General features: G+C 36.3%; 1 protein-coding gene across 2 annotated transcripts; it reads right to left on the bottom strand.

Annotated features, from left to right (window-relative positions):
* Window positions 1–1,178: 1,178 nt before the first annotated feature.
* LOC114395610 (E3 ubiquitin-protein ligase UPL1-like) lies at window positions 1,179–18,599 on the bottom strand. Of its 2 annotated transcripts, none has more exons than XM_028357446.1 (17): window positions 18,396–18,599; window positions 17,960–18,065; window positions 15,121–15,216; window positions 14,830–15,033; window positions 8,167–14,707; window positions 6,974–8,028; window positions 6,601–6,900; window positions 6,316–6,520; window positions 5,796–6,061; window positions 5,415–5,698; window positions 3,997–5,095; window positions 3,771–3,917; window positions 3,584–3,664; window positions 3,282–3,507; window positions 3,007–3,146; window positions 1,716–1,822; window positions 1,179–1,560 (listed from the first exon to the last, which is right to left on the bottom strand). In XM_028357446.1, exons 2-17 carry the CDS (start codon window positions 18,053–18,055, stop codon window positions 1,458–1,460), a joined length of 10,950 nt encoding a protein of 3,649 aa, XP_028213247.1. In that variant the 5' UTR covers window positions 18,056–18,065; window positions 18,396–18,599; the 3' UTR covers window positions 1,179–1,457. The 2 variants fall into 2 exon arrangements, with proteins under 2 accessions (XP_028213247.1, XP_028213243.1); XM_028357442.1 differs by having other exon boundaries at window positions 17,960–18,084.
* Window positions 18,600–24,255: the final 5,656 nt, after the last annotated feature.

Raw genomic sequence — 24,255 nt, forward strand, 5'->3', positions numbered from 1 at the left:
ATGAAAATTAATAAGGAATTCACATTGAATTAGTTTTGATTCATTGGGTGGCAAAATAAAGAGATGAAATTGAGTATTTGTGAGTATCTTAAGTTGAAAAATTGAATGAAGAAAAATTTTGAAATACGAGAGTCTATGTGAAACAAATGAGGAAATTTTGAATGACAGCAAAAAAAATTGAAAATTTTGGTTAAAACCTTGTATAGCTTCTTCGATTTCTTAATAAAAAGAAATATGATCAACATTGATTTGAATGTATATAAAATGAATTTCTTTTTTTTTTTTACTTCTTACTACTAGATAATGCTCTTAAATTTTATGATAGATACCTAAAGATTCATGGTGAACTTCACTAGAAACTTCTCTTTTGACGAAATAATGCGTTGATCTCATCGTGACAAAGGAATATGAAAGTTTATTCTTTTTTGTTGATAATCTACAATTGCATCAGTGTATAAAAATTCAGTGTTAGTCCCATTTGTATAGATTTAGTCAACATATATGTTAAAAATCTAAAAAGTAAATAAATATAGCAGCCACAAACTTTATTATTATCATTATTATTACCATTTCATAAAAAGTATATGAACACAGTCAAAAAGAAAATAAATAATGTTGCTTAAATAAGTATGTACTAGTTTCGTTCCAAAAAAAAGTATCTACTACTTCACAGTGGACAGCTCTTATGACTGTAAATGCGCTTATAATTCAATTTATGAATCTAAAATAACCTCTATGTAAATTCATCCATTTTTTCTAGATATTTTAGTTATATCAGCAAGAAGCTAATATTATTTCTTTCATTATAATTTTTCATTCATTCAATATATTTTTCCTAATTTCTTTTCGTCGAAAGTGTAAAGGAAATTACAATTTGACCTTATCACTACTGTTCACAATATAAAATTCACTCTACCTCTATACACGAAACTTCTCTACAATCAGTTTGGTTACACTAAGAACGAGCCTGAAAATTTTTTAACTATTAACAGACATAATAAAAATAATTTATTCTACTCAACAATTTTTTATCATACTGTAAAAAATTTATAGAAAATGGCTTGTTCCCCTACACCAAAATAAACCATTACTCATCGCACCAACAATCTTAATAAGTTGTACCTTTAATTCATAACGTTATCCCTACGAATATGACCACGTACTGAGTTTATTCATTATTGCATGGAAGTAAAATTCGCATTAATATACGATCTTAGCTGATTCCGCAACACCACTAACCTGAGTTACTGAAATAAACAAGGCATCATTACAGTGCAAAACTGTTGATTGAAAAACTGCCAATGGCATTTCCCATTGCAAATATACGACTGTACAACATATGAACATGATATTAACTTGAAAACTTCGACCCCCTGTACCACTCAATTCTATTTTAAAATAGGTCCTAACCTAAAAATGTAATACATTGTATTTTGTCCCCTCCCCACTGAAGCTTCTCAACCAAATCCAAAACCCTCACTTGCTTCGTGAATTGCCAGCAGTAACCTCTCTTCTAAATGGTGTTTAGATGGATACTCCGGCAAATCTAATTGATTGAAGCTGCATGAAGAAAATTCCGTTTTGATTATTTCAAATCACACGACTATAATGATCCATCAAAATATAAATATAGCCTATAGCTTACAGATAATCACACTGAATGGTAATAGGTATATAGGCCTATAGGGAATTTTGAAAAGGGGGAAAAGACATACCAAGTATGAGCAGAAGGCAAGTGATCAGGACTTCCATATGCTTTGTGTATCTGAAACTTCTGGGAGCCTGAAATTCCTTGAAGAGCGCTAAAGCCTTCCAAAGGCACCTGAAACATTAGTGAAAAAAATGTTTTAACGGCTTCAAGTTTGCAAAAATAATATGCCAACATCATTAATATATCATAACAAATCCCAGGACAAAGAGAAAGCTCTGATCCAAGGTGGTCAAAATTGAGATCTTATGGGGAGAAGAATGAAAGAACTCGTGAACATGAATCATAAGATCTTTACCAAAAGTATAAAAATATTATAACTAACTAATACATATGATCATTAAAATTCACTGGTTTTTAATGTTTCAATTTATTTTATATTCCAAAGAAAATAGGAGGAAAAAAAGCAGCAGAAAGAAAACAGACATGAAAAATATAGTCTAGATATCTTGTATTTCAAATGAAGGCCCCAAAAGCCAAATTTGTGGGTTTCAGGAACAAAAAAAGTAAGAGCTTATTCGGCTGAACAGCCGGCCCTGGTAGAACACAACATATAGTCCAGAAAGAAGAGACACTGATCATCATCACAAACAAAAAACTCGGACCAAGAACAGATGCCCCAACACAAACAATCCGACACAACAGACAAGTCAGTTCAAGAGAGCAGAGAAGTACAAACGAGAGATGGTTTATAATAAAGATCAAAAAGTGAAGGATTTTGAATGGCATTGCATTAGAGAAGGCTTCAACAGCTTGCGGCGAAGAGGGATCTAGAACAGAAACAACAAAAAATGAGTCTACCATTCAGGTCACCCAACCCACAAGCCCAGCTGCATCAAACAAAAACAAATAGTAAAAAATCACAGATTCCACGGTCCTACAAGTATGATCAGCTATTTCTTGTCCCACAAATTCCCGATCCTAATCGGGATCCAGCCTGGAGAGGCTTCCAAAATGAAGACTGCAATTCTGCAATCTTAATCATAATTTTGAATACACTACAAAGATCATTGGTACGTATTCAGGAAAAAAAAAACTGTCATATATCCATCCTCATCTCAGATCAGTCAAATTATAGCTATCATAAAAATATCCACGAGGTTCCAAAGCCAACTACATACACCACAGCAGCCCTTATTCATGTGACACTCACTCAACTATAATGCTTCAGAAATAAATTGAATCTGTAAACAGGTATGATTGCATGTAGATAGCAAACACTTGGAAATTAACCAGAAAATGAGTAGCATATAAAAAATTAAAATGTTCAAAAGTCCAGGATAGCAAGCAATATATACCTTGGATGTGCCTGTCACAAATTGCAACAGTCGAGCTTTGTCTTCTTTGCTCAAACCTTGAACAACCTCCCAAAACCATTGGATAACTGGCGATGCAGCACTATATCCAGAATATTCTGTATTTGCTCTCAAGTCATCCACTGAAAGAAAATAAAATACATAACAGTTAAATTTGCCCTTCCATGCAATTTAGTCACCAGTAAAGATAGTATGTGGGGAGAGCAAACGAAAATAATCACATCAGTTAAAGTAATATAAAGGAATGGAAGTCTCACAGTCAATATCAGGAAGTCCACTGATCAACAATTCCAGCTCTTTGTCATTGAATATCGATATCAACTCCCTGGGAATCATTTCATTGAACCCTTCCAAGAAAGAATTTATTTGAGGTCGAATGGCAGTTGTCAGCCGATGCTCGGCAACCAAATCAACATATTGATGTTTGTTCTCCTCAGTAACTTTGATATTCCGTCCCCCGGGAATCAACTCATAATCAGTCACCTAAACATGTTCATGATTAGAATATAATAATGCAAAATCCAATCTTTCATCTCAGGTTTAAGGGCACGGTCAATACCTCTGTTCGTTCATATAAGATCAATTTTTCCTCATCTGCATCAATGCTAAAAGTAAGATCCAGAACATCACTGATGTCATTCTGCAATCATACCAGAAACACAGACAATTATCACAAATTGAACAATAAACAAAATGAGATGAGAATACACAATGGGAAAGGGGAGGAACTACATAAATGCACTTGCCTCAAGCATCCATTTCAAATTTCTGAAATAATGAGGATCAATGGCTTCAATATCATGATATGTAACTTTGACTCCAAGAATGTGCTTGTAGAATGACCGAGTAAAATGAACATCCAAGAGTTGACCATCAAATAATGCTTTGCCAACCTGAATGAGATAGAAAAGAGTGTAAACTAGAATCATATGACTAACAGCAAACATTCAGAACAGTTGAAAAGGGACTCACCACTCTACCAACAAATTTGAAATAAGATAAATGCTCTGTTTGATAAACAGAGTTAGGGTTAGGCTGAAATGTTGATTCATTGCCCACTGTAGTAAAAAGCAGTGCTCCTTTATCAAAAATAACTCTGGACAATAATTGATACCATTCCCTTGTAAGCCCACCTGCATCAATACCCTCCTCCCCTTGGAAGTGAACAGTCAACCTTCCCTTCAAATCTTGAGTTGATCTCAAGCGAAGCTGGTTGTAAGAATCTTCTAGAACATATGCCCTTCTTACTGATATTCTCAATGGGCTATGGTGATGGTCATGCTGATGCTTAATTTTTGATCGGAAGTGGGCACGCTTGTTATCAAAATCAATAAATCTTGGAACCTTTAGCATGAGTGAGAAAGATTTCTCAAGCAAACCAGGGTTTTGCCTTAAGAATGCATTTAGTAGCTTCCTATGCTTCTCTGAGAACCGGACAAAAGGCATATGTTTCTCATCTACTTTCACAGCAGTTCCAGATGCTTTCTGGGGAGTTGCAGATGTGGTGGCATACTCAACATCAGAAATAACAGGGATACTTGAGTCATGACTATCACCTGGCTGAGCAGGATGCAATTTCTCACAAACCACAAAGAAAGATTCAATGTATGGTAAGATATTTTGAGAGCCAGCAGGAAGTGGAGGCATTACACCAGATGGTTTAGACACAAAGGTACTAGAAGATGTCGAAATCTCAGATGCAGACTCTGAGTAGGATTCTATCTTGCTTATGCAACAGCTAAGCTCATGCCACAAGGGCTCTAATGCTGAATTGATTTCCCAAACCTCAGATAGAGCAGGAGTACCTCTGTCATTCTCTTTCTCCGTCAGTAAGGTGACAAGGGAACTCAAGGCTTGCAAAACTCTCAGAATTGCAGCTCCATCAGTAGAAGAGGTACTAAGCAGAGCTTTCATTGCTTCACTAAAGACACGTAACTCATTCATTGCAGATGAAGTCAACTTTTGAACTGCTTCTGCCAGCTCAGTGACAAAAAGCTCACAATGTGTTGGAGCAATGGCCACCAATTTCTTCATTACCTCGGCAACAAGATTATATGCATTATCTGACAAACTGGGAGGAATGCACAAAATGTCAGATTAACTCCATGATTACTAAAAAACATTGTATCTACAACAATTATAGCCAGGTGCTCTAATTGGTGGTGACTAATATCAACTGTGGCATTACAAAGAAAAAAAGCAAGCAAATGCACATATCAAGAAAACTGACACAACTGACTGACTTAATATAAAATTAGTTTGATGCTTCTAAGTCACGAGTTTTATCACCCCACCCCCATCCCTCCCCAAAATACAGGAGCTCCTACTGATGGTGTATAGATACACAAAAACTAGCTATATTGGCAACAAGCATAGGCCAAAACGCATACCCTTCTTGTGCAAGCAGTGAGCACAGGAGCCGGAGTTCTGCATTTGAAAGATTACTCAACACTCCATGTGACTCACATTCAACATTTATGCCAGAGGGCGTTGGTTTGGAGGAACCATCAACTTTAGATGCATCATCCACAGAAGATAAAATATTAGAATCTGCATTCGCATTGGCTTCCACGGCAGAAATTTGTGGAGCTGATGATGGGTTAGTAGATATCAAGGATTTGTCAGATGACTTGTTTCCAGCACTGTCAATGATAACATCCAGTAAATTTAGCAGCTGAAAACACAACACAGATACAAAGACAATTGTGTCAACACTGTCTGAATGCACAAGAAATTAAAATACAAATATGCCAATAAAACCAAAGCATCACCTGCTCAAGGTGGGCTATGCTCCTCAAATAAAGTGGTTGGTTCAAGAGACCCAATAGCATTGCAATGGCGATGTACCCATCATTACTTTCACCTATATTTACTTCATCTTCAACAACCATCACGGCTTTGCCCCGTGCATCATCTGGTTCTTTTATTGCAGGATTTGGTAGCCAACACTGAAGCAAAATTTTTGCCACATACAGATGATTGCGAGCAAGATAAGTGAGAGTTTCAAGTATTCTACGAGACAGCAATGGGGGAACTCCTGTGATTAAACAATAGGAAAGGTATAAATAAATTCATTAAGCGTTAACAAAAAATTGACCAAATATTATAAATAGACTCTCCAGTAAGAAGAAGCTCATGGATTAAGAAAATAAAAGACATTACAGACAAATCTTAATTGGGAAGATTCACAACCATAAAAACCAACAAGTTATTTTGTTTATGTCAGCATAATCAAAACCAGGACAATTGTTTATAATCACAACATAAATAAGATTAATCAAGTATTCTTACCATCAAAAGATTGAGGACGTGAATACATTACATTGCTCTGACAACCATATAATCTATATGGTGGCTCAACTTTACTAAAATAACTGACAGGCCTTTTTACATCAAGCATTAGCAAGTCCATCAGAATTTTCACCAGAGAGGTTCTTGTTTCACTATGGGCACAAAGATTTAATAGAAGCCTCTGGAGTTGGCCTTTATAGAGTGGCTGCAAAAATGCAATAGACAAATTATAGACAATAAAGAATGACTCATATTAAATGACTTCTTCCAATCACAAATTAATACCTGCACTACGCGTAACAACCGAATCATAGCATGCAAAGCTTCTGTGTCAACTAGTGGTGCTCCATCAGCTTCAACAACCTTAACTCCATTGGAACGGCGAGAAGAAATGGTTCCCCCTGCTCCATCCAGACCAGAACCAATACCTTCACGTCTTGAAGTCTCCCCTCTACGACTTCTAGGATACATACCAAAGAGGGTACGACTGTAACGGTGTGCAAACCTCTCCCGCAACATATTTGCCTCAGCAACAAGAGCAGGTGTAAGATTGGCAAGGATAGTATCTGGTGACGTCAACAGAACCTGAAGGGGGAAAAAAACTTAAAACCAGAGACAATCTCACTTTTATATAACAGCAATGAACTGAAAAACTTGCCTCTTCTCGTAAATCTGATGGAAAAGTTGCAATTATTGAGACTGTATCCATTTCCACAGGTTGGCCTTCCAGCTCCTGAGATTGATGCAGCCTCTGTGCTTGCTGCTGAGCTAGAATTTCTGCTCGAATATCAGCTGGAAGAGCTGCAAGGAACTCTGGATCAATATCCCCAGTGTTTTGAGACTCAGCATTTGATGGCTGAGCCACTTGACCCTGCTGAGCTGAAAGGAGTTCGGCACGCAGCTCCTCAGGAAGAGCATCCAGAAAAGCAGGATCAATAGCTCCTGATCCTGCATCACTGTTCACCTGCTGCTCTGCTGCTGCACCATCTTGATCTGCATCACGGCTTGAATTTTCTGAAACTTCAGTTACACTGTGAAGGAACGCATCTCTTCCAACCACAGGAGAAATGTGACTCAAAGGCGTATTTGCTCTTCTTGTGCGTGCTGCCTGCGAATCACCTGCCACCCTATCAGCAGAAACCTGCCTTTCACCACCATCATCATGGCCATCAGCACTTCCAATCTCAACATCCAAGCTCCGAAGGCTTTCACCAAAAGTTGCACCACTACCACTACTCTCCTGGCTGACAGCTTCAACATCCCTCACAGCTCCATCAGCATGTTCAAATTGCATCTCAACTTCCTGTGAGTGTGTGTTTGAAACATTTGTATGTGAAGGTCCAGTCCCAGCTGGTCTGACACCCGCATTGTTACTGTTATCAACCGAGGGAGTTATAGTACTAACTTCCAGAACAGCATTACTTTCAACAGGGACTTCTGGCCTTGCACCCCCTGCATCTTGTGCCTGGGTCGTTCCAACTTTACCATGAGAACCTGCTTCTGCAATGTTCTGATTGGATGACTTTTCAGGGATTGGTCGCCTTAATTGAGTGACAAGCAAATCCTCAAGGCCTTGGGGTACAACAACAGTGTTTGTCCCACCACTTTGTTGGTTATTATCAGTCCACAAGTGCAAACGCTGTCCATGGCGTCCACTCCTCAGCGATCGAAATATATTATCCAAACCCAATGAGTTGTTCTCCAATGAACTATCTGGAATATTTTAGCAAAATACCAGAAAAGCCAAAATGTCATTAAACAACAATTTTTTTTATAACTTAAATAGTAATTAATGACTTTGAAAAACAATTAATAGATTAAATCAATAACAAACAATTCTGAGAAACTGGCCTGATTGCCCTGTAGGTGGGGGGAATGAAGAAGGTTCAAGCAAGAGTGGGTGACGAGAAGGCACAGCGGTATCACCAGTTCTTCCCAAAAGACTATAAATAGATGTTGTCCTCCCCTGACGTCTGGATCCAAAAACCTCAACCGGCATCACTTGAAAAGCTTCATTTGCAAAACTATTATCTCTGCCAAAAACCTCAATATGATCAAAAACATTAATTCCATTAATCCCCTCCTCGAGTTGCAGTATAACACCATCTTCATCTTCCTCGTCATCCTCATCCTCTTCCTCCATCACTTCATCATCAAAATCTTCATCATCAATCTCATGCTCATCTTGATCTGTGTCAGGATGTGGCAAATGATGGACTTCTTCCAAATCATTGTGTTCCTCATCATCATCCTCATCTTCATCTACATCCTCACCTTCATCTTCAGACATATCATCGTCCTCATCGTCATCCTCATCAAGATTTTCTTGGCCATGAGATTGGATTTCAAATTGTAGACCCACATTTTCCATTCCATTTTCAAGATCTCTTGCATCCTCAGAATTTTCATGCATGTAATCATCCTCATTAGCAGGAGCAAAGCTCCCATCAAGATCTTGATCATGTTCCATATCATCAGTAACAGCTTCAGACCCACCATAGGAGCAAACTGCATAAGACCCAACACGGTCAACTTGAAGGGAATCAGGATTGGCTTGTGATGTCTCCATGGACTGAGACATGTCACCAATATTATTTGTTCTTCCGGGTTGACTTAGAACAGAAGGCTTTGCTGAATTATCACCCTTCCCTGCACTAGAATCAACTAATTGGACATGCTCCTTGGTTACCAACTCAAGAGCTTTAATAATACCCGTAGCAACTTCAGATGAATCAGCATGGTCAAGGTCCAAAACTTGTAGAGTACATGTGAATGATTTAACCAAACCAGCATCAATAAAAGTGGTAGAGGCCTCAGCTGAAATGGATGAACCAGCGGGTGTACGAGCAGCCAAAACATCATTTAGTAGATCAACAAAAACCTGAATTTCTTTTCCTGGACGCTTAATGCCATGACATGAATCAACAAATTCATTGATGATACAACAAATCTCACCAAAAACCCTCTTCCTTGCCTCTGTAGATCGAACACAAGCACCCACCATAAACTGGTTGGCCCTGGTTGCTAGTTTCTGCCTCCAATCACCATCAGCTTTCTTGTCCTTTTTGGAGTTTCGAGAATATGGAAGAAAATTATGAAGAATATGAGAGAATATCCCACCCATGCTTAAACCTGCAGGACTCTTTTGATAAGAACCTCTAATGCTGCTCATTTCAGCATCTCGTCTAAGTAAAACATGAACAGATGATGAATACATCAATAGTATCTCTGTCAGAAGCTTTAGAATGAAGACAATCTTTGCAAGTGATGCAGAAGCATCCTGACTACCAGTTTCATTGCCCTCAGAATCAGTGGCAACTGCTTTTCCTTTTCCCTTAACCATGGAGGCATCAATGTCCATATCGGTTGATGCTGGGGTGCCAGGAAGAACATTTGAGGCAATGTCACCCTTCAAGGGAGGAACAAAAGTGCATACAGATTCAAGAAGAAGTTCTATTGCATTAATAAAACTTTGGGTAGGTTTTCTGTGACCTTTGGCACTCTTGGTATTTGAATCTTGAATTTTGCCATGGCCATTGCCAGTAGGTGCCGTGTTAGTATTTCCCAAAACAACCTTCCCATCAATGTTCTGTACTTTATCTTTCTCCAATGTTTTATCCTTATCCTTTTCTTTATCCTTAGCTTTGTCTTTATCCCTATCTTTCAGCAAGACAATGTATGGCCTCTCACCTACCATTTCAACTTGGCACACAGATTGAGCAGCTTGCATAAAAATTACTGGATCCCGAGAAATCACAGAAGCTAAATTTAAAAGGAAATTATGAGGATTGACCCTTCCATTTGGATGCCGGTTAGATGCAACTACAAGACTATGTTTTATCTCAGATTCCATTGCTTGATGGAGCGTTTGAGGATCTTCAAGAACATGACGAACAATACTAGCAGCAACATTGTCAAACCCAGGGAAGAGACTGCTGGTTGGCAAAGAAAGAAGTAGACTTAAACCACCAGAATCCAAAAAAGTAAGAGCTACAGAATGATTCCTTGTAAGATTGGAACATAGTAGCAGAACAGCATGCATTGTGTCGGATGGAAGTTGATTCTTCATACAACTACAAGCAACCTCAACAAGTCTCTTCTGTTCATGTATATCTGCATACTTCATAGAGAGTCCCAATGCAGACTGCATCTTGTTTTGCCTGTCTTCATCAATGGTAATTGATGTCTGCTGGCTATTCACAGCTTCCTTCTTCAACTGCTCTGCGATTTCAGAATTCAATTTTTGATCCACTTGCAACAATCTGTCTAATGCAAGGAAAGCAGCAGTCACCCATTTTGGTACCTGATGTTTCTCCTTGATATCAAGACTAGAATCCCACTGGTAGAGTAGATCTGAGGCAATTTTGATTAAACCACTTGTAGAAGCAGCTTCCCTAGCCACAGCATCCTCATTAAGAATTAAAGCTAGAACATGAAAAAGAGCAGCCAGCATGGCATAATTTCCATTGCTAGGAACCAAACCACATTCTTTGATCCGTTCCACAATAAATGAGACCACATTAGATCTATGTTGACCATCATCCTGAGAGCATATCATCACAAGCAAGTCACGGACTGGAAAAGCAAGTGGTTCCTTCGACAAAAGTTTTGTACAAGTAGATAACAACTCATCAACAGGAGGAAGTTGGACCATCTCTTCCTCAAGCTGCAGGGCATTGTCATTAGCAACTGCATCCTTTGAATCTGATTCAGAGTTTCCAAGGGACATGGCAAGTGCACGGGCAAGTTCATCATCTTCTTGTGCCTCCTCTGGATGAGAGAACAACCACTCCATTGCCAACTCCACACTATTTGACCCAACTTGCCTCAAAGCTTCTTCTGCTCTAGACCTGGAAAACCCCATTTCTACAATGGTTGAAATAGTTGTTTCATTAGGAGGCGGCCCAGTAATGCGAGCACCAGCACTGCCATTCACATTTTTTACTTCAACACCTGTATAGACATGCCTAATGATAGAAATAACTGTAGAAATAAATTCATAACTACAGTCAACAAACTTGGGATGAGTCCAAACAGGAAGTACAGTCTTCAACACTCTGGATTGAAGGACCTTCACAAAAGTCTCAGCATCCCTTGGGAAAGGTGTATCACCATTAGTAAGGGGCTGTGCAAGCAAATGCTTTGTGAATGATGATAATATAAAAGAGGAGGTCACTAGATGGTCCATCAATTTCCCATAACTAGCTAAAGAACCATAAATCCATGAATTATCTGTATCTTCCTTGTCGTCTTGCTTTGCATTTGCATCATCAGTATCCATGGGCGAGGCAGGGGCCCGATTAACTGTAAAGAGCAGCTGACTGGTAGCTTCAAAGGTAGTTAATACAATTTCAATAACTCCACGTCCATACAAGCAATTCAGCATAATAGGATTGCATGAATCTGGCCTCTCCATTAGAACATTATCCATAAAATCAATCACTTTCCCAAAATATCGACATTTTGTTGATATGGATTCTTCTGTTCCCGAAAGATTTACACAACGGCCACCATAATTCATGTGATCAAAAGCAATGGATGCAAATGTAGAAGCCACTGATTTTGAAGCAGGACTTACATTCACAACATCATCACGCCGACGTGAAGGTAGCAACATTACTTTTCCTAACTCTTGGAACAAATGGGTAATGTGAAATGAAAGTGATCTGACCATGTCACAACAAGATGTATAATATGCTCTCTGCTTGTCAGATTCCTTCTTATTAGCAGTCCCCCAATTATCATCTGACCCAGAATGCTGTACCTGATTACTAGAACTTGACCTCGGACCAACTAATCTATTTTGAGAACCAGTGGAACGGCCCAAATCTCGATACAGGTTTATAAGGTTAAAAAACTGGGATTCAATGCTCCATCCTGATGTTCTCCTTCTCAATAATGGGTCAAGATACTGCCTGAAAGAATTGAACCTTTGCTCTTCAGTTTCACTTACATCCCCTTCAGCCTGTTGTGAATCAGAAGAACAAGCACCATCTTCCTCAATCTCAGGTTTTCTATTTTCAAGTAGAGAAATTTGCCACAGAACTTCACGGTGAACGCATCCAATGTCTTCAAGAACATCCTTACTCTCATTTCCAAATTCTGTAAGCAAGGCAGTCACCCAACGATTGTCTTTCGATGCCACAAGAAATAGAAGGAACTCAACCAGGAAAAGTGAAGAAAAGATGCCACCATCAGTTGTCATCCTTGGATCCAGCAACAAAGGTTCTGATGCTGCACCAAACCCCACTAAAGTTTTCTTTAAGTGCTCTCTAAGAGAAGAACAGAAGGCATGTGCCAGAGGAATTGAATGATGTTGAGCAAACCCTTTAAATACCATTGTGCTATGTAAAGCAATAGACATGCCATCTGAGGATTGTGCAATAGTGGGTCGTAATAACAAATTCAATAAAGCTTCAATTCCTGATTTTTCCACAAACAACCGGCATGTCTCGGCATTTTCCATAGTCCTATGAACTAATACCATCAAATGAAAGACACATAGCTGAATAAACTGCTCATCACTTATCCCTTCTACAGCCGAATATGATGTGCCTACAATGCAACAATGGCCTTCTTTTTCTTTGTTTTCAGAATCTGTTTCCATGGCGGTGCCCTCAGCTTTTCCAGAAAATCCTGCACCATTTCCATCCCCAAAAGATGTGATCTTATGGATGATTTCAATGATAATATCAACACCAGTGCTTCTCAATGTAGATACATGGCGTAGAAGTTCCTCCACAGCATTTGCCAAAGGAACAATAGCCTCATTCATGGCTAAGACATACTTCTTGCTAGTGAAAATGTCAACAAGGAACCGTAGCGATGAAGATTCTCTAACGGCCTCTAACCCTTTGGCATTAAGACAAATGGCCCCAAGACCATTTGGAATGCATGTCAAAGCCTTTGATGATGGAAGTATTCCAGATCCAACTGACAATAAAAACGCATCAGGAAGACCTATTTCATGCAGAGCAGAAAAAAAGGTAGGATCTTTGTGGATTATTTCACTCATAACAGTAACAGCTGAATAATAAATGTCACCTCCAAACTTATCTACATTCTTAAAAATCAAGCTTAGAGTTATAGGTAATGAACTGTCTTGAGAATGTTGAGATCTGGTAGAGTTTGCAGGTGCGTATGTTGCAGAACCAAGCGCCTTAAGGGAGACCTTTATGAGTCTCTTCTGGGAGTACAATTGATCAGTACTATGTCCCAAGCTTTCACCAGTAAGCATCATGTTATCAGTTCCTCCAACCAAACCAATGACTCTGTGTACCTCTTTCTGTAACCTCTGAGCCAAAAGTTCAATGCCCCCCAATTCTTTAAACAATGATACAGCTGAGCTACTATAATCCATAAGCTTCTGAAGAGTTTTCACAGCAAAACAGACTAGATGAATATGTGTAGGATCAAAATCCTCCAGCAACGGCAAGAATGTTGGCACCATGCCAGAACCTCTAATATTATTACCAGAAGTTGAGGTTGAGACCACATGGAGCAGATAGAACTGAAGAAGTGCTTCAACAAAGGCAAGGGATGATGGATCATTAGAAATCTTCAATGACAAAATAGCCCTCTGGAGCACATTTAGGAGTATCATGCGGTTCCCACCAGCAAAAGTTAAACTAGATCCACTGATCCGTGCCCGATGATGCGATGATGTATATGCTGCTAATTGAGCTCCTAGAGCAAGCATTGCAAGTGTCCTGATAGATCCAGATATAACTTCCTCTGATCGTACAATTCTAATTAATTCATTTGTATATTCTGGTTCATTAGCAAAAAAGGAGACAAGTTCTTCCTGAGCATCACCAGACTGCACTAGAACAATGAAAGAAAGTAGGCAAATCCGGCTGTAAAGCCTGCATATTCTAGGAGAACGAAAGGCACGAGCATATCTGATTCTAGTGAGCAAGGAAAACCTGAGCTCAGAAGGAATGCTAAATTCTTCAGTGCACTGCTTCATCAATGACAAATCATCTTCTTTGCGCAGATGCAAATCTGGCATGTGTATAACTGTTGAGCTAGGGGAAACTGCATCTGCACTATGTTCCTTGCTTTGGGCATTGGGACCATGCAATTCAAAATAAAGGGTAGTGCCTATGCGGCAATTTGATTGGTCATGACCAATCTCTTCAGAAGGAAACAAGCACAGTGCTTCATCTTGGGCTTTCTCATTTGCCATAACACAAGAGTACAATCCTAGGCCCTCCTCCTTGCTTCCCCAGCCTTGTGCTAAGGACAAAAGATAGCTGTTCACCGAACCACAGCAAATCATCTTTGGACTTCCATGAAGCTTAGAGGGATTAATTTTTACAAGTGCAGAAAGAGTTTCCAATGTAGCAACAAGAATCTCAGGATCTGTTGATGCAAGTAAAAGCTTGAAATGCTGAAGAGGAACAGATAAAATTATCAGAAATAAAAGTTTCAAAAATAAAATAACAAACCACTTAACTAGAATATATTAAATTAGACCAGGCTTAGATAGGGTATACTTTCTGACCAACTAACCTCTAAGCCATCAAAGGAACTCTTGTTTGGACAGTTCTCTAAAATTTTTTGCATCACTCGCAATATTTGCAGAATTGCATGTTTTGGTAAAGGGCTGTCATCTTCTAGATTATCTAACAACGTCAGATCATTTCTACACGACAAATAAGTCTTGAAGTATGTATCAAAATGAAGCAACAGCGGTCTCCAGTGATGAAAATTCCCCTGATGTGAAAAAAGGAAGGTGTAAGGCACTGGCAAAATAAAATAAATTACTTGGTGCAGCAAAACTAGCAGTCCTAACATTAATACCTTATTGTACTCCCACCGAAAGCCAGAAAGTGGTATGGCAATATCTTGTAATGGACACTGGATGATCTTCTCAATGAAGGCTTTGATCTTAGGAGGCTGAAACCAATCAACCACCAAATTAAGATGACATTACATGGATGAAGGGAGGAAATGCTAAAGATATAATTGCACCAAAAAAAGATACAAATAGTTCCAAGAATACAAAAATTATGAAATGCAGTTGAAGCAAATTTCTAAACATACGTTGACTGAGGAATAACAGCATTAATCAAAATTTTAGAAAAAGAAAATCATCACTGCCTAACATTAATTTTACCAAAAAGGGTGCATGCAAACGGAGCAGCCACAATTTAAATGATGGCACAAGGAATTTGCCACTGAAAACAGTGCATGCACAGAAAACCATACAAATACCAGAAGCTACTATACTTGCTTTATGAGTAAGAGCGTATGTTTGTACTTCAGCATTCTGTAAACAGGAAATCAAACTCCATAACCTACCAAAACTTAAAATTCACTGTACATAACATGAAATCAATATTTTAAAATAACTGTTTGTGAGAAAATGCACCAAAATATCAGAAGCTGAGAAAATGTGGTAAGAAGAGTTAACTGAAGAGTTTTCTCTGAAAACAGTGTATTTTTATTTATTTTTTTGCTCAGCCAAAATATAATATAACATTAATGAGTACCAGAGGTACTGAAAACATACAGGTTTTAGAGATAATTCACATCTAGATTAGCTAGATGCATAAATATACAAGCTGAAAGATCCCACTGTAATCTAATAGAACAGGGACTGTACTAATTTCCTATATTCCTGTCCTAATAAAGCCAAATTTGAGATTTGAGGACCACTGATTGAAGTGAAGAGAGAAATTCTTTTCCAAGCATCTTAGCCATGTCCATAGAAGAAACACTGCATCATCCATTAGTTTGTGAGCATTGAAAGTAGCATTTGAGAAAATGATGTTGTTCCTATGTTTCCAAATAGTATAAGTCAGAGCTAGCCACCACCACTGCCATCTGTTTGTCTGCAATCCTTCAAACCCTCCATGAATATGCTGAATAAAGTGCTGACTCGGATGATATGGGAAAACCCCCACCAAATTGACCCAAGACAGCGATAAATTATGAACTCAATGATGGACTCATTGGTGATAACTGTCTAACTACCTTTAAGTCATAAATTATGAAATTATGAATTATGAATATTGTTCCAGTATAGGTTTTCCCTAGGGTTTGGGTCTGCCTATCCAGAGCATAAAGTGTAATCTGCCGTTGCTCTTGGGTGAGATGTGGGTTATATAGAGCTTCCTAATTATGGTAAGATCCAATTATATCTTATCTCCATAATTCAGAGATAAGATATAATTCAGGTAAGATATGATTAGATATAGCTCAACAGACAATAAAATATGATTAGATCCTCTGAGGTTATATAATAAGATGCTGATAACGGATATGATCAGACCCTGTATGTCAGGTTCGGGTCGGCCCATGACCTATTAGGTTGAACGCGGTTGGTCCATTAGGCTTATCCTAATGGAGACCGGAGGGTACAAATATGATACCATACTAAGTGATAACATGAAGAGAGTGCAACAAAATATAAGAAGCAGAAAAATTAAGAGTAAACTGAAGACTTCTCTCTGTAAATTCGGAATAAACCCTATAGTCTGTAAAGAGTTCCTACATTATAACTGTCTAACTACCTCCAAGTCAGTTGGAGAGATCTGACATTAGCTATGACTAAGCTACATTATACTACATGTGTAGTATACCTCAAGCTGTCTCAAATACATCAAATGCAAATAAACTAGGCTAAAAACAGATAATGGCCATAAATAAAGACACAATGGCATACTACTTGCAAGTATTTTGACTGACCACAATGTTAATTGGACGTGCAATGCAAGTGCATTTCATGGATTTGAATTTTGAAACAAAAAGATGCTCAGAAACATATGGAGTAGAACTACAGCAAATCAATCATATTCAAATATTCAATGTTTAACAATTTGAGATGCAACAAAGATGCATCCACGAGACCTGAGATCTATTTAATTATATAAATTTCAGCAGAACCCCACCTTTATGACAAACAAATTTTCAGTTTAGGATAAGCTACAAATTGAATCTTGTCATCAAAGCAAAGAAAAGGTCAGTTTTCCTCCTAAACGCTAACAGTAACCGTACCCAAAAAACACTTCCAGTGAAAAACAACTTTTGGACTTTCAACTAATAAATACGGTCCAAATGCACAATACTTACACCTGGTTATTTCAATTATTAAATATCATCCAAATGCATATTGCTCTAATTTCCTTCATACATAAAAGGCTCACGAACTTTTATACTTTTTCCAACAAAAAAAAATACTCTATAAAAAATAAACACACATGAAAGAAAAAGAAAAACGAATTTTCAGGTTCTCACATGCAAAAGAATGAAGACAGTAAGGCACGGTCCGCCAAGAGCCAAAACACAAAAACCCTCAAAAGTGCATTTCATAACGACTTACTACGCTAATCAAATTCTTCATCACACACACACATATTGAATAAACGAAGGAAAATGTAATAAGAATCTTAACGAGGGGTTTACCCAGCAGTTAAATATATACTCATATACACCATTAAGAGCCAAAACACAAGCCAAAAAAAAACCCTAAAAAGTGAATTTCATAACGAGTTACATAACAGGCTAATAAAATTCTTCATCATATATCAATTATGTTGATTAAACGAATAATGGAATAAGAATCTTAACGAGGGGTTTACCCAGCAGTTAAATATGTACTCATATAACGAGAGAGAGAGAGAGAGAGAACACTCACGGGCTCGGAGTCCACCTTGACTGAAGGACCAATGGCGCCCCCGCTGGACAGAAGTTGGCGCAGCCTCGAAGGCCAACTTGATCTTAGGGTTGTCATCTCACCTCAACTGCACACAGAACCACCACCTAAAAATTTAAAATAAAATTAATTAAAAAAATCACAATCACAATAAAATAATAATAAATCGAATTAAGAACCACAAAACAAGCTTAGAAAACAAATTAGGTGGATAACAATCCGCGATTCCGAAAGTACGAAGAGTAGTGGTACCGAATCAGCAATTGGCGTGGAAAAACAGATCAAAAGTTGGTGGTGACGTGAACCAAACACGGCGTTACGGTGAAGAATAGATAGATATATATATATATATATATATATATATATATATATATAGAGAGAGAGAGAGAGAGAGAGAGAGAGAGAGAGAGGTGCGTACCTGAGAGATGGACGAGAGAGAAAGGAGAAAGGTGCACACACATCCGAATGAAGGAGTGCGATGGTGATGAGAAGAAGAGAGAGCGAAACGAAAACCCCAAAGAGAGAGGTTGAGAATCGCTTGTGTCTGAGAAGAGAAGAGAAGAGTGAGAAGTGAGAAGAATTTATATTTACTTTCTACACAAAAATTGTGACGAAAGAGAGTGTTACATAGAGTAGTAGGACTGAGGCTGAGTCGTTCGTTTATTTGCTTCCACTGCGGGGTCTTCTAAAACACATATTCCTTTGACCTTTTTGCCCCTAGGTTTTTGTGGTATTCCAACGTGGGCGTTTCGTTTGTTTGCTTCATAGAGTGATTCCCCCCTTCACTATTTCTTTTTTTATTATTCTTTTCTTTTCTGTATATGTAACTTTATTACTGCCGAACTTGCGGATAAACTTCCTTGGGTTGTCCTAATTTAACTAAAGAATATATTATATTTAACTCTATCGTATTTTGTTAGTCTAGTTTTTATTTTATTCTAGTGGAGAAGTTGAGTCAAGAAAAAATAAATTTTTAAAAATATATTAAATTTAATAAAAACATATAAATGATGTATTGTGATAAAAAAAATCATATCAATTATTTAAGATATGCTGTAATAATATTATAATAAATTATCAAAATAATAATAGTAATAGTAATATAATTTATTATAAGTAATTAATGTTAACTGTGTTATTAATTTTTTTAGTTAGTTTTAATATAAATTTTCAGTTTAGAAAATAAAATAATTTGTAAAATTCAAGAAATAATATTAAAAGTAATTTTCAAAATATTGTATAATTTAAAAGAAATATTTTTTTAAAAGTTAAAAACATATTTAGAATTAAATGTGTGCGTGAATCATTAAATAAGTGGAATCATAAAATTTGAGTTTTCACTTATTTAGTGATTCACACGGTAATTAGTAAATACATCATCTCTTTCCATCTCAAAGTAGTTGAGCCATTCTTGTTTTCATAAATTGTTGTTATCTCTATTTAAAAAAATCTAAGTTTGAAAAAACTTAATCAAATATCGATAGTAATTATTTTGATAGGAAGGATTGATGATAAGACAAACTTAACTAGAAGTATTTGGTAAATAAGGTGTTAATATTCCTATAGAAATGTTGTATTTTGATAAAGATAGTCTTTTGATAGCCTATTATGCACATGAAGGAAGGGCTTGGATAGAAAGTTATAGTTAGAATTCAAGAAAGAAGTTATAGCAGTTGGCAAGGAGATCTAGTAAAGACAACCAAAGCCATTAGATTTAAGTAGTTAAAAGATATTAGTGTATACATATTAAAATCCTATAATTTAACCATTAGTATTAAAAATCTATGAATAATTTTTTGGAGAATCATTTTTTGTTGGATTAAATCATTATCATTCAAATATTTATACATCACTCATGTCGCTCACACGAAAATGACTATTGTAACATCCCATTTTTCGCAAAATAAATTAAAAAGGTTTTTTATTTAAAAATAAATAGAGTTTTAGAAAAATGATGAAGTTTTTATAATTAAATAAATAAGGAGAAATAACTTTATTAATTAAAATAATGATTTGAAGGAAAATAAAAAAGATATTTTATTTATTCAATTGATAGGAAATAAAATAGAATTTCTGTTTATAAAATAATAAAAATAAAAAAATAAAGTAAATAATAGGCTAAGAGTACCCTAACTATAAATAGAGACATATTAGATCAGTTTTTCATACTGACGATACATATTTGTCTTACTCTCAAATTCATTTTTCCTTCTTCCTCTCCGAAAATCCTCTCTTTTTCTCGCATACACCCAAATCTATCTCAGTAAAACGATGATCTCGGACTCGTTAACAGTGGATGTCGTGAAATTTGAACACGAGGTTCAAAACTTATTTTCGCACACAATCACCGTTGGGATTTTCAAGATAATGTTTGTGGTGGAAGAAATGTACCTCGCACTGAGTTTTCTCTTTTCCCGCACACACCCAAACCTGTCCCAGTAAAACCATTATTTCGAATACGTTAATCATTGGATCATCATGAAATTTGAACACAAGGTTCGGAACTCATTTTCGCACACAACAACCATTGGGGTTTTCGAGATAATGTATGTGGAGGTAGAAATATTCATCGCACGCAGACAGTGGAATGAAGGTTTCAATCTTTTTTTCTTTCTCTCTAACATTTGGAAACCCTAGCAGAGCAATCAGAGAAAAAGCTTAAGAAATCTCAGGAAATCGCTAGAGATGTCGTTATTGTTGCTGGAATACACACGTGAGCCCGCTTAGAGGTAAGGGATGAGTTTATCGCAATTGGGGTTAGAATGAACATGTGTAGGGATCCTTAAAGGATTAACTTGGGGTTTATTTTAGAATGTTTATTAAATTATAATTTTCCTTTACGATTATAAATACGATATTGTTGTGTTTGACGAACCAATTGATGTCCTGATGCGAATTGGTTGATAAACTTGAGTGCTCTTGGTGTTTTCTTGTTTTTGACCTATGATTTTGATTCGTTGATTTTAATATGATTGCGTGGAATTGTTTAAGGGGTTTTACTCCCCATGTTGTGAGAAACATCTTGTATAAATTGTTTATATTGAGATTATGAAATGGTGATTCAAATTGTGAGTAAGTGACAAATTGAACCTATGATGAATGGTGAGATACATGTGTATTGATATTGTATGTATTAAGTTATTATCTATGAACTATGCAATCACACAATCGTAAAACCCTTTAAGGACGATGAGTTTTTGCGCAACGAGTATTGTGATGGAATTCAGTGTGGGAACTCGACAAGTTGAAGGGCGACGAGTTAATGCGCGACGACTTAACGAGTATTGTGATGGGAACCACTGTGGAGACCCGACGAGTTTAATCATAAGCACGACGAGATAAAATTATTTTGAGAACAATTGAGGAATCGTGTGTTTTGTACAGTTCATATAATGTCTGCATGCTAAAATGTTTTCTGGGTTGGACCTGAATCAGGAGGGAGAGGCTCTGACGGATTTTTCGGAGTGTGGGCTTTAGGGGTAAATATACTCGGTTTGAATGTTCCTTGAAGCCTATGTTGATCCCATATGATTAGAGCGTTCTCACAAAACAAAGTGACACTGACTGATCTCTCTATGATTTTACCCAGTGAGAGTGACCTAACTTACTAGTGTGTGGTTTGTCTTGTCATGTACTCCTGGGCGTCCGACGAGATTTTTCACTGACATGATAACACATTGCATATAGGATTGAGTCTTAGTATATTTGTTGCATAACACTTGTGTATTGATTGATATTGATTGGTTGAGTGATATTGTGTTTGACCCTTGAGTACGCGAATGATGTGAAAATAAATGAGGCGTGTTGTATTGAGGTGTGATGTTACGTGATAGGTGGTGGAATGACATGAATTGTGTTTAAGTAAGGTGTATTTCATGTATATGATATGTATATCTATGTTATCTTATTTCTCTCTATTAGTTAGGAATGTGATAACGCACTCCCCGTGTGTTATTTGTTTTTGGATCCTGTGATGATCTTGAACTTTGTGTTCTTGGGAGCAAATGGTTAGGTGGATGACTATGGAGAACCTCATGCTAGAAGACGTTGGAACACAATACTCTGATAGGATGTGACATTGAGGTATATGTTTTTTTATTAATTGCATGAAGTCTTGGATAACATTATTTTGAGCCGAGATAATTTTATTATTTATTTGGACAAGTTCTATTATGATGTTAGAAAAGTGAATGTGAGTCTTTTACCCTTTGAAATATTTTTATATAAATGTGTTTTAAAACCTTTAATTAATTTTGCATTCCTATTTCTTTTATTATTAATACGTATATGTGTAGGATAAAGGGTGTCACAACTATTGGTTTATATATATATATATATATATTCATCCTACTTTTATGTATTTCTATAAACTCACATCTCTTTTTAATCTCCATTTCTTTTCTAAACATTATTTTTATTCAATCTTCATTGTTTAGTGCTATTGAAATTACTATTAACATTGTTATCAAATGCATTATTGAATTTATCATCAAAATTATTATCATCAAGAATTGCTATTTTTATTGAAATTATTACATAAATCTTTTATATAAAAAGTTATTATAATGGTCGTTATTATTGAAATTATTATTATTATTTTTATTAATAATTAAGTAAATCTCTTAAATATTTATTAGTTAATAAAATCACTAGTAAAAATTAGTGTTTAATAGGTATAAACTCTTTTAAAAAACTATTAACGATTTTCATTAACAATTGTCATTTATCTTCTCATTTTCTTGCTTTCGAGACTCCAAGACAAAGAGCTTCTACATTCCTTCATCTCCACTTTAAGATCTTGGCTTACTCCCATTCACTCAAGCGTAGGTAAGCTTCTCCTTTCCCTATTATTTTCTTTTGGGTTGCATCAAATCAATATCTTTTTTCTCTTCACTCATTTTCATTTTCTTCCATTGTTTATGGTTTGTCTTAGTGGTTGTTAGAGCTTAGAAGCTCTTACTTTCTTGAATTTATCTAGTCGAAGAATCATGAACTCACCTTTAGGATAAGAGAAACTGAGAAACTATATTTTATAAACACAAATCTTCAAGGTTGATGATGGTTTTATTTGCTATGCTTGGATAGACTCTTTGTTTAAAAAACTCTTATTGTAGAGTTTTATTCTTGAAAATATTAAATTTGATGAGTATGTTCTTCTTGGAATGAAAAGCTTTGATCTTGCCATTTTGTCATATTAATTGCACAATTTTTTTTCTACTTATCATTGATGATATTGGTTGACTGTTGTTGACTATTTTATCAAGTTTATATGTATTGTTAACCGAAATTCAAATTTTCGGCAATTCAAACCGATTTAGCTTGAAAAAAACTAGAATATTGTGTCCGTCCAAAGCACGAGCCGGAATAGCAAAACTGAAACTGTGTTCTAAAATGCCAAAAAAAAGAAGAAAGGTGAGATTAAAACCGAATTTAACTTGTTTTTGAACCGGCCCGGTTCGATTAAAATTAGTTTGGTTTAAATCTAATTTATTTTAAAACCGGTTTGATTCACATAATAACAATTTTTTTTCTTCTAAAATCAGAATTTTTTTTAAAAGAAAAAAATAAGTTTGTAAACTAGTTTGAAACCAATTTGGTTATTTAAACTGGTTCAGCTTGAACCAATTTTTTAAACTAGTTCCAACCAAACTGGTTTTAAAAAATAGTTCTCAAATTTGGTTTAAAAATCACGACGTTTAAATCAGTAAGCTGGTTTAGTTCGATTTTTTTTTCGAACTGATTTTCGCACGCCCACATGTGAAACTTGTTTGGTGGCCGGACAGATTCTTAAATACTATTGATGATAAGGTTGATTCTGGTTACAGGCCAAATTAAGTTGAGCTAAGCCTAAGAGTGAATTTTCGGTGACTTGATAAATTTAAGGCTAGTTTAATTATTTAAAGGAACTATGCTGAAGACCTAGTAAAATGGTTGCTGTTGTTGTTTACTGTTACTCAAAGAGAGAGACATATATTGTTTGCCGAGAATCTAGGGAGCATGGCGGTTATTGAAGATAATGGGTTAAAATTGTTGAGAAGTGAGGGACCGTACTAAATACAATTGTTTGATTCATACAAATAAAAAATGTAATTGCTTATTTTATTTCCTTTATCTTTATCAAAATTATTGTTTTTACCGATTTTCAGTTTAATTTTACTGTTTTAGTAACTTGTTTTCCTCACCTATACAGCTACACCAAACACTTTCTTTAATAGTTTGTGAATCGATTGCTGACAAGCATATTTTCCTTTCCAGTGTCAATTGTTTGACTTTTATTT

Source organism: Glycine soja, chromosome 2, assembly GCF_004193775.1.
Source record: "Glycine soja cultivar W05 chromosome 2, ASM419377v2, whole genome shotgun sequence".
In the NCBI taxonomy this organism is placed as follows: domain Eukaryota; kingdom Viridiplantae; phylum Streptophyta; class Magnoliopsida; order Fabales; family Fabaceae; genus Glycine; species Glycine soja.

Excerpts from the sequence above, each read along its gene's own strand:
- LOC114395610 (XM_028357446.1), bottom strand. The coding sequence starts at position 18,055 with ATGACAACCCTAAGATCAAGTTGGCCTTCGAGGCTGCGCCAACTTCTG. Across the intron at positions 5,699-5,795 it reads GCATAGCCCACCTTGAGCAG|CTGCTAAATTTACTGGATGT; the intron begins GTGATGCTTTGG and ends TTGTGTTTTCAG. Across the intron at positions 3,665-3,770 it reads ATTTGAAATGGATGCTTGAG|AATGACATCAGTGATGTTCT; the intron begins GCAAGTGCATTT and ends GTATGATTGCAG.